The sequence below is a fragment of the Ostrea edulis genome, chromosome 5, assembly GCF_947568905.1.
Source record: "Ostrea edulis chromosome 5, xbOstEdul1.1, whole genome shotgun sequence".
NCBI lineage: Eukaryota > Metazoa > Mollusca > Bivalvia > Ostreida > Ostreidae > Ostrea > Ostrea edulis.
The window spans coordinates 53,930,464-53,940,931 of NC_079168.1; the positions used below are offsets into that span (position 1 = coordinate 53,930,464).

General features: G+C 36.0%; 1 protein-coding gene across 1 annotated transcript; it reads right to left on the reverse strand.

Annotated features, from left to right (window-relative positions):
* Positions 1–187: 187 nt before the first annotated feature.
* Positions 188–6,810, reverse strand: LOC125651818 (gigasin-6-like). The gene is made up of 5 exons (XM_048880600.2): positions 6,330–6,810; positions 4,259–4,435; positions 3,108–3,368; positions 2,188–2,453; positions 188–2,005 (listed from the first exon to the last, which is right to left on the reverse strand). The coding sequence occupies exons 1-5, from the start codon at positions 6,638–6,640 to the stop codon at positions 1,440–1,442; spliced, it is 1,581 nt and encodes a 526-aa protein (XP_048736557.2). The 5' UTR covers positions 6,641–6,810; the 3' UTR covers positions 188–1,439.
* Positions 6,811–10,468: the final 3,658 nt, after the last annotated feature.

The window sequence follows — 10,468 nt, forward strand, 5'->3', positions numbered from 1 at the left end:
TGCTGCTCGTTGATTGAGACATAAAAAATCCACTGACACCTGTCAGTGAGGAAGCTGCATATACGTACACACTGCTGTCTGAAGTTAAAATGTCGAACTTCAGTTACGTAACTTGCATCAGAATCGTCACCCCACCAGCACAAAAGGGCACAATGGGAATTTAGGCAAAAACAACAGTCAAATGAAATAAGAAAATGCAGTTTTTATTTCAACTCATCCATTTTAAAAAACATTTAGGTTAGAATATTAGAACGCAGATATGGATAAGATTATATCATAATTTATCCATTTGAAAATGGCGTTCTAGACGATGGTACAGAATCACAAACCCTACCCAGAAATCTTCTCCAACAGTAGATGTTTCTCTTCTATGTTCAAAGATTTAAAGTCTTCAGTGATGCTTTATTTATTTCAAGCAGATACATCCAAATCGGTCAAGCACAAAATAATACATAAAACACAACTTGTGCTAGGAGGAGGTCAAGCACAAAATAATACATAAAACACAACTTGTGCTAGGAGGAGGTCAATCACAAACTAATACATAAAACACAACATGCAGTTACAGACTTGTGCTAGTAGGAAGAGAAGTTTGACCGTCATAAACCTCGTGGTCTCATTCGTTCTTCCTCAAAGAGGACGTATTAAACACACCCTAGTATTTGTCACTCTACATGTAAGATATTACCTAAGCAGTATGTCAGCAGTAGTCGGTGCTATATAATGGTGCACTATCCACCTTGCTACAGTAGAAAATACTGTAGACGAGAGTTGGATGTTGAGGGTAGGTAGCCATTGCGATCGATAGAGTTCTTGACGTGTATAACACGTGCGTCGTAATTAATTTGATCCCGTTTTCAAATAACAATTGTGAATCTTTATCACTGAGTATCAAAGTTTTCTTATATATTCTACCTAACGTCAAATAGCTCGTCAGTTCACTGAGTATCAAAGTTTTCTTATATATTCTACCTAACGTCAAATAGCTCGTCAGTTCACTGAGTATCAAAGTTTTCTTATATATTCTACCTAACGTCAAATAGCTCGTCAGTTCACTGAGTATCAAAGTTTTCTTATATATTCTACCTAACGTCAAATAGCTCGTCAGTTCGATACGAGGTTTACCGCCGTGATTGATGTTTGGAAGCTCTAGATAAGGAGACATCTAGCATCATTTTTAAAACCTTCAGTGACGTGTACAACATACATGTATGTGATTGCGTCTGTGTGTCTTCAATTGATCCCGTTTCGTTATAAATAATCTGAAATCTTCATGGTAGAGGGAAGCCCATTGTTTATCAATATATCAATGAATGTTTTTTAAAATAGCATGACGATTCGATTTTGGATTGCATTCTTTTTTATTTATATCTTTTTCTCAAATATTATACCGTACATTCATTCATTCGATTCAAATGCAGTCTGATCCTCTAATCTACCTATGGTGGTGCGGGGACGCCAACCTTCATGAAATCAGCATCTTCAAATTTATTTATATTGACACCTTCGATTAAATTCGTAACTCTTTGTTCCCTAAATTTCATCGTGCTTATTTCAAAAGCATGTTCAATAAGTCCCTTTGGTATCATGTAAAACCTGGGTCTAGTGGAGTCCCTTCGTTTTAATGTAAATTGGCCTAGTCCATAGTGTAGTTCGAGCTGACCCATATTTTCAACAATACTCAGTGTCCCGTAAAGGTCGTTGTGATATTTTCCAACGAAATCCGATATAGGACGCTTTAGTGGTACTTCCGTTATGACAGGTATTCCTTTAGGTGGGGGTGGGGTTTTCCATGGACTAGGAAAAGCACACAGAAGGGTGGAGTTCAGCCAGGGTGCCTCCTTATGATAAAGATCGGCGATATAGGAACTCAGGGTGGTCCTGAAAAAGTCATGTCTATCTTCTCCCGTCATGGCGATGAAAATTCCTAATTTCGTTTGCGGAAATAGTGTCATTATTGTGCTGTAACCATGGACATCGCCAGTCTGTTCTAGCATTTTCCAGCCTGAAATATAACAATGAAATCTTGCTTCAATTTGTAGTCATCAAACTGATTTGCATTAGCTACATGTACATGCCAAAATATATTATAAAATACAGTTTATGACATTTGAACCACTTTAGTGAGGACAATATCATTTTTATCCAAAAAAAAAAAAGAACAAGAATGTGTACATATGTACTCACCTCTATACATCCCCGTTTTGAACCCAAGCCCCACTCCAGTATGACTACGGGAGATGGGAACTCCTTCCGCTTTTGAAAAGTAATCATCCACACTTGGTGATTGTATCCTATTCCACGGCTTATATATATTATGTAAATTGTCAGTTTCAAGGATCGGTAACATTGCGCCTGGTATAGTGCCATTGCCAAGTAAAAACAGCATGAAATTCGCCATGTCTTTAGCGCTACTCAGAACACAAGATTCTCCACAGAACCGGGTCCACTTCCTGAAACAGTAATGATCCGTCATTGTAGGATTAGAGAACACTCGCCCTTTCACAAAATGTGTTATAATCAAGACAAAAACATCTTCTTTCTGTCTATAATCATAAGTAAAAATACAAGTTTCATTAACAATAGACATACAGGGATTTATGAATTAACATAACATTTTTTATTACCATAGTTGTAAGATTTTTTTTAAGAAAAGGGCCAGATGTTTCGTTTTTTAAGATAAAGTATTTCAGTATTAGTAAGCATAGGAAATTTTATCTACATGTATGAATGTACATGTACAGTTCTTCTGCCTGTCAAAGTTACCATTTTTCTCTAAATGGTCAATGCAAAACACATGGATGTTAGACATGTGTCATTATCGGACAATATGTATTCTCTATCTCTCTGTCACTCTCTCTTGTTTTGGGTTTTATTGGTTATTTTCCAAACACTTTTTTTCAAACTGTAGGATTCTTCAGATCTACCGGTTCTGGTGAGTTTCACTGCTTAAATCCGTTTTCACGTACATATCGAAAATTCACCGTGTTTTAATGTTCATTATACAAATGCCATATGACTATGCTATTTTGATTGTAGTTTCAATTTTACATAGAAAATACCAAAAACTAATACCATTAAAAATGATGAGGCTGTATGCAAAATACCTCAAAAAGTCATATTGAACAGGATACATAGACCCCCGGTCCTCGACATAGCCCCGTGCCACGTCATGGATAAGTGGGTTGAATGTCGTAAAGAAATTGGTTGACGTCATTCCAAGGGGTGCGAGTATCTCGCTTGAGACCATTTCCTCCCAAGGCCGACCGCTGATGTCCTCAGTAATTTTTGCGATGATTCCATACATTAAATCATTGTAGTAATAACTGTCGCGGAATCGACCTTTGGGGTCCATATGATGTACTCTCCTGAAACAGAAAGAAATTGCTTCATTTACTTATTAATAAACTTCAAGCTACTGTAACATGGTTGAAAAATACATGTTGAACTTAATATTGAGTTGAATGCTAACACACATCGACTGGAATGTATTCTGGTTGGTTTTTTTTTTCAAAACAGGAATAATGATTTTAACAATACATATGTATTATGATGTACATTGTCCACATGTAATACGCAAAAATAATATTGTATTTCTTACTGGACCCCGTCTAGACTTATTCCATTGTTATTCGTGACCGAAATAGCCTTTGGTAAAAGGAGAGCTATCAATAGGCATAAACTGTTTTCTGATTCGATTTCATTGTAATCAAATATTGCATTAAGACATACAATATGGTTTTTCACCCATGTCGATGTTGTTGGTTTTTTTCTACTGTTCATTTCATGAAAAAGTCTTTATATGTGTGTGAATTGAAAGAGATGGAATTTTTTTTTTTATCTTTAACTCCGAGATGTTTGTATAAAGTCTGGCTGAAAATGATTTTGCAGGAGGGATCGGAAATAAGGGTGGGGTAATTGGACACTTATACGTCTCGACACTTTATCAAAGACCTCACTACAGCAAATAATTAGATTCTGGAAATCAGAATGTTTAGAAGAATATTGTGGGGTGGAGTGAGGTGGGTAGGTGGTCTCAGACTGTAAGGGGTTCATAATGAAAAAGTGTTCTTGTTCATAATATCAAAAAATGGTAACGAGTTAAGTATTCGTAGAGAGTTTGCGTGTGGTGAACTTGGTAAGCTACATGTGCCTGTAGGCTTGTTGTGTCAAATCATGATAAATTTTTATTACGTCAAATATCTCATGCAGTTTGATTAGTTAGACTTAGCATACAAGTTCACTGGATACCACTTACATCATGATTTTATCTCTGGTCATCGTGTCGTCCAAACGGAGGAATCTGTGGTTCTCGAATCCCATCCTGTGAGTCATTAGATCCAGTAGAGTGGAGTATCGGGACCGCAAATAAGAGTGTTTGAATAGTCCTTTGTGATTGAAATAGTTTCTTAGCGTCGTGTCGACACCCTTTTCCCTGTATCAAAATTATAACGGTGTTTAAGAAACAATGCTTATTTGTGGTTTAACATTGAAAGAAAATTTCTCAAAACCACTTTTTAGACATGAAAAATCACGTCGTATCTAGCAGGTACAAGATGTACATTGTATTAAGATTACTTGGCAGTTTGAATGAATCGCCCACAATGTTTTTTTGTAAATTACTCTTTTAAAAAATGAAGACGTTGCTAGCCATTACTGAGAGTGTAATAGGTTTGTACCTCATTTTTACTGAGATGACAAATGTTAGTGACAGCTTCTGTTTGTGTATATTTCCAAATCATTTCGTGTATTCTAATTGCAATCAAATTAAAATGATATACTTGTCAACGCTATTTTTGCGGACAACACTATTTTCATTTCTTTCAAGAAGATGAGACAGCAGAATAATGCACTTCTATGAAGATTTTCCCCTATCGACTAAGATTGAAATTTTCATTGAGAGTATTATAGACGGTGACGAGTCTTTACCCTCATCCATATTCAATATGCAGAATTAAAATGTCATATTTACTTCCTGATATTGGAAATTATTGTACAGTAAGAAGTTCCACCCCCTTACCTATGCAATAACTTCCTGATATTGGAGGTTGTGATACACTAAGAAGCTCCACTTCCTTGTCTGTACAATAACCTTCTGATATTGGAGGTTATTGTATTATAAGAAGCTCCACTTCCTTGTCTGTACAATAACCTCCAGGATTGGGTTGCTCAAAACCTTGGTTAAGCTTAACCAGTGGTTAAATTTAACCAAGGTTTTGAGCAACTGGGTCCAGATATTGGAGGTTATCGTATTGTAAGAAGCTCCACATCCTTAATTGTATAATAACTTCCTGATAATGGACTGTAAGAACTGTTCAATAAATAAGTTATTGTACAGCAAGAGGCTCCACATTCTTGGTGTGTAAAGCCTTACTAAACATCTGCTAATAACAAGCTAATTCTTCAATGTTTCGTTGAGTGTTCTGAGTATAAGATAAAATGTAAAGGCAGATGAGAATGGATACTTAAGCAACGCTAGTATCATTTCCGATTTGGAATACAAGATGAAAAAATTCGAATAAATTAAGTCTAATTATTTGGGTTCATGTCTTACAAAAGAATACAAATGCATGTAATATATAATGGGGAACATTCGACCCCGTTCATTTTTGTCCCTCTCGCCATCTTTGTTATAGAGCAAATTTAAGACATGGCGAATTCATGATACTTGATTATTTCTCTTTTAACACAACTGCGTCGTGGCAAATTAATAAGGGATGAAACTTTTTAGAAGTGTACAAGGGCAGGGAAAAAAACACGGGGCGAAAATGTCCCTGTATACTGTATCTTACTCATAATAATAAGATCTCTGCAATGATTTATTCTATTCATCTGTGAATTTAAAAACAGTATGTAAATCTAACCGTTTTATGCTAAGTTATTTATTAACTTGGTTGCAATGAGCAATGCATACGTGCAGTTTCCAGAAATTATATCATCAGGTGTTTGAATTTAATCGGTAAATGTTAAAAGTATATAGCTAGTCTTTTATTCATTTATTGTAAGGTGATCATAATTATGATATATGTAATATGTTCAATTAGATTCGCTGACAATTGCATTTACTTCCGGAAGAAACATCTACTTCCGGTGAAAATTCGAAAGTATGGCATTGCAGATTAAGACGGATCACATTCAATTATAGACAAGATTTTTTGTTAGATATTGGTTGTTGTTGTTGTTTTCTCCATTTACTCTTTTTTCATGAGTTCTAAACCTTTTCAGTAATTTTATCAAATGTTTTGATCTTTTAAGTCATTGACTTGTTAAATTTTGAAGAAGAAAAAATGATATCATGGAAGTAATTTTTCTATTGAGTGAAGTCCTACCGTAACCCTTCGCTTCTCTTCATAATCACAAGAGTCAAAAGATCTGCGAAAATTTGAGACAGGGATCCAATTCCAAACAGGGTGTTGATGTTCACAGGGGTTATCGGATAATCCTTATCCTTGACCCCGAGTGCATGGGTGAACTGAACTTGTCCATCTTTCACGACGGCTACAACTAATCCAGGGTTGACCCCCGCACGACATGTCCGGTAAGCATTTTCTAGGGTTGTCTGAAGATACATTCGTAATAGCTGGTTGCACTGACATGTCCAAAAAAGAGTCAAAACGAGGAAAACTTGAAGAGCCGCCATGGCTAGTGATACTGCTGAAATGTTTTCCTCGCGTACCTTGCCTGAATTGCTAATATATACTACGGTTTTAATATATTCTCATAATTATGCATTTCTGCAAAACTTGTCAACAGTTAAGCCTGCCATTATGTTTGACAGCCGAGATGGTGATACCATTAAGAAATATGAGGTTTTTTATTTTATTTTCGACGTTCATATAGCTATGCGAATAACACTATACTACTTTGTTCGAGTAGTGATGTGTTTTCGGCCCCACCCATTTAATGAAGATTTAAGTATATCATGAACCGAGAAGTTTAATAAATTTCTTAGTTGACCAAAGAATTTCAAGAAATTTCCACTACAATATCTTAGTTACAGTACAAAAATAATTACTTGTCCGTATATGACAAAGACGCATTTAAATTTTTTTTTTTAAATTAGATAAGCAAGGCAAATTGACAAATTGAAATCAGAAACATGGGCTAGGGAGCCATTCCTGTGCTAGAATATTCATTTGGTTCCTGAAAATGGCTTTGATTTTTTTTTCCAAAACAAGGTCCTCCATTTTGAATGGCATTTGGTCATGTTAATATGAAATGTCAAAATGTGTTGATTTTTTGTAAAATAATAATGTGTTGATTTTGTTTTTGTAAAATGATATATACATATAAATATTGCATGCAAGGAAGGGTAACATTGGAAATTCTCATCCCGAGAAAACTATTGTCGACCAATGAGAAGCAAGCATGTTTACGTATATTTATATCGCCCCAGCCAGCGATCCTTATGATTATTGATCATCCTATCATTATTTTCATCCTTGTCATTAGAAAAAAATTGGAAGTTGGAGCCCATGTGCTGAATTAGTCAGACACCCTGAAAACATATATCGCAGAATTTAGAAATTTGAAGTTGGGAAAAATTTTACAAGGAAATGTTGCTCCATTTGTGAACCTATACATTTTAGACTTAACCAGTGTTACAGACAGACAAATTGACCCCATCAAAGGTATTGGATAGCATTTTGAAATGCTGATATGCATAATATTCTTTTGTAAGACATAGAGTTTTGCAACTTTATTTGGATTTTTTTTTAAATTTGAAATTTAATTTAATGTTATATGGACAGTATATGATTAGTCCGTTTAACGCCTTCCACAATTTTTAAGTGAGGACCTTCTTATTTTACGGAGTGTTTGTATGCATTGAAGATGTACATGTAGGGATGTTGATTTTCTTCCATTTTTGAAAAAATTAGATGTTGAACTTTATCAATTTTGAGGAAATATTACAAAGTGACTCCTTCCAGTTTTCAAGCTAAGGACTTGAAGATGTGCATATTGCAAGGAATTTGATTCCCAACAATTCTGTAATTTTTGTTTATGTTTGAAAACAAATTACAGGTCGTTGAACTCAGTCAATTTTTGGGAAATATTTTACACAAAACTCTTGGTTTGTCTAAAGTATCTACTTCCTGTCCCAGTTTTAAGCTAGAACCTTAGTTTAAACAATATTTATTCGTAAATAATTCGATAATGTTTACAAACAATGTCTTATACATGAAATAGATTGAGAAACAAGCTTATATTAATCTCGCTCTAGAGTGAGCCTTCCCCCGGAAGCCTGGCTGGGGGAAGGCTCACTCTAGAGCAGGAGAACCCCCGGGGAAGTCTCACTCTAGAGCCAGACTTCCCCGTGGGAAGACCTACTCTATCACTAGTTGTAGAGTCAGACTTCCCCCCATAGCAGGACTTTCCTTCATTTATTCCTGGTAAACTCCTATCACTTTATGGAGATCATTCAGATACCAAGACCTTTTTCAACAGGGCATTAAATGATTTTGCTGAAGGAGGTACTCTACATCGTCATAATGGCTGACTTCCTTTTAAAACATGGATGAAAATATAAATATCAGCAATATTTGTCTAATCATTGAAAGAATTCTCACCTAGCCTGAGTAGCTCAGCAGGTTAGCACGTCGACTGCAATAAAAGAGAAAGAATAAGCACGTCGACTGCTTAACTGTAGATCGTGCGTTCGAGTCCAGCATGGATTTTAATTTTTTCTCAGATTGCTTTCTACTAAAACTGCATTTTTTGACTAAAGAAAGTAAATTTGAAAGTTTACAATTTCAAAATATTGTTGTACATATCCTCCACTTTTCATCCATATCAAATTTCTCTGGTGTAGCATACCTCCTTAAGTCGTTCTCTAAACTCAATAGAAGAAAACGGTGAAGAAAACACATTGGAATTGATAAGTTTTGTTTGACCCATAGACCTTGAACTTTGACCAACACAATACCTATGCATTGGTTAGTTTTAGAAGTTTCAAAAATGAAATGAGGAAATTTCGAATTTATGTTTCTTCTCATCTGCGTACAAATATCGGTTATGATTTTAAACTTGTACAACTTCAGGTAGGTAGGTAGGTAGGTAGGTAGATATGTAAGTAGGTAGAGAGGTAGGTAGGTAGGTAATTCCCTGTCCGATAAACTAAAATTTATTTCATAGTTTGCGCAGGAGGGGATGAAAGCGAGAGTGTCCCTCTAGAGCGAGACTTCAAGAGAGTGGTATGGCTTTAGAGTGAGTCTTCCCCCTTGGGGTAAGGTTTATTCTGCTGGGGGCAAGGCTCACTCTAGAGCGAGACTACCGGGGGAAGGCTCACTTTAGAGCCAGACTTCCGGGGGGAAGTCTCACTATGAGGGGAAGTCTGGCTCTATAACACCGACACTACCTTAAATAAAGCTCCACAACGCATGGGTCAAGAAAAACACCCAACATAAGCTTGTGAAGGGCCTATTGTGTACCGCTTTTGTTACTCTCTGGTTTTTAAATAATCACTTGATCTCTAATCATGTGAAAACACAATCAGCTATGTATATAGTGTCCTTCTTTTTAAGAGATAAGAAGACGTGATATTTTTATATAAATATACAGTAAATAAATATGCCTCTATCTATTGATTCAAATGTCTATTAGGAATGAAATAAATCTAGATAAAGTGAACATGCTATAAATTTCGCACTATTTTTTTTCAGCATCAAGTTTAACTTCCGTCCACACACGAATAACGGACTCTGGGTGTCTCCTTACAGTGGTGATGTCTCGATATGAGTGAAATATTTTCGAGAGGGACGTAAAACAATATTCAATCAATCAATCAATCAATCCAATGTCGTAATGGTAGACCTATTTCAACCCATGGATGATATGTACCATGACAATGTCCACTTAAACTTAAAAAAAAAGGTCTACCAGTCATTGTGAAGCACTTGAAATTTGCTCTCAACATTACACGGGAGAGGGGAAATAAGTGATAATGTCCTACGGACCCGGTGTAACGACAGAAACCCGCCATGTAGCAAAATAAAAATAGGCCTAAATTTTGCCAGCAGTGGTGACATTTCCATACGAGTGAAATATTCTCGAAAGGGACGTTAAACAATAATTAATTACTCAATCAATCAATGTAAGCCTGTAAGTCCGGATGGAACCCTATTGAGCACATTTGGGACATCATTGATCACCGAGTTCTGAAAAGGACACCACCAATTTAAGCATTAGAAGAACGGACAAAATCACGGCATCAGGAGTGACCTACCACAACATCAAATTCAACGTTTCATTCCAAGACATCAAGGTCGCAATCCTTCCAAAATTTCCTAGATCCGCCCATGTTCACTAATAGTCGTAGACGTAGATTTATAACATGTGTTTTTCCTGGGATGATGACCTCACTCCAGGACATTAATTACTGCAGTGATGCGAAAACCATTAAATGACCCCTCTAGTAGTACCAGATGTTGTCCTTTCCATGAATACTAAGCACTTCATTGCTCATGCC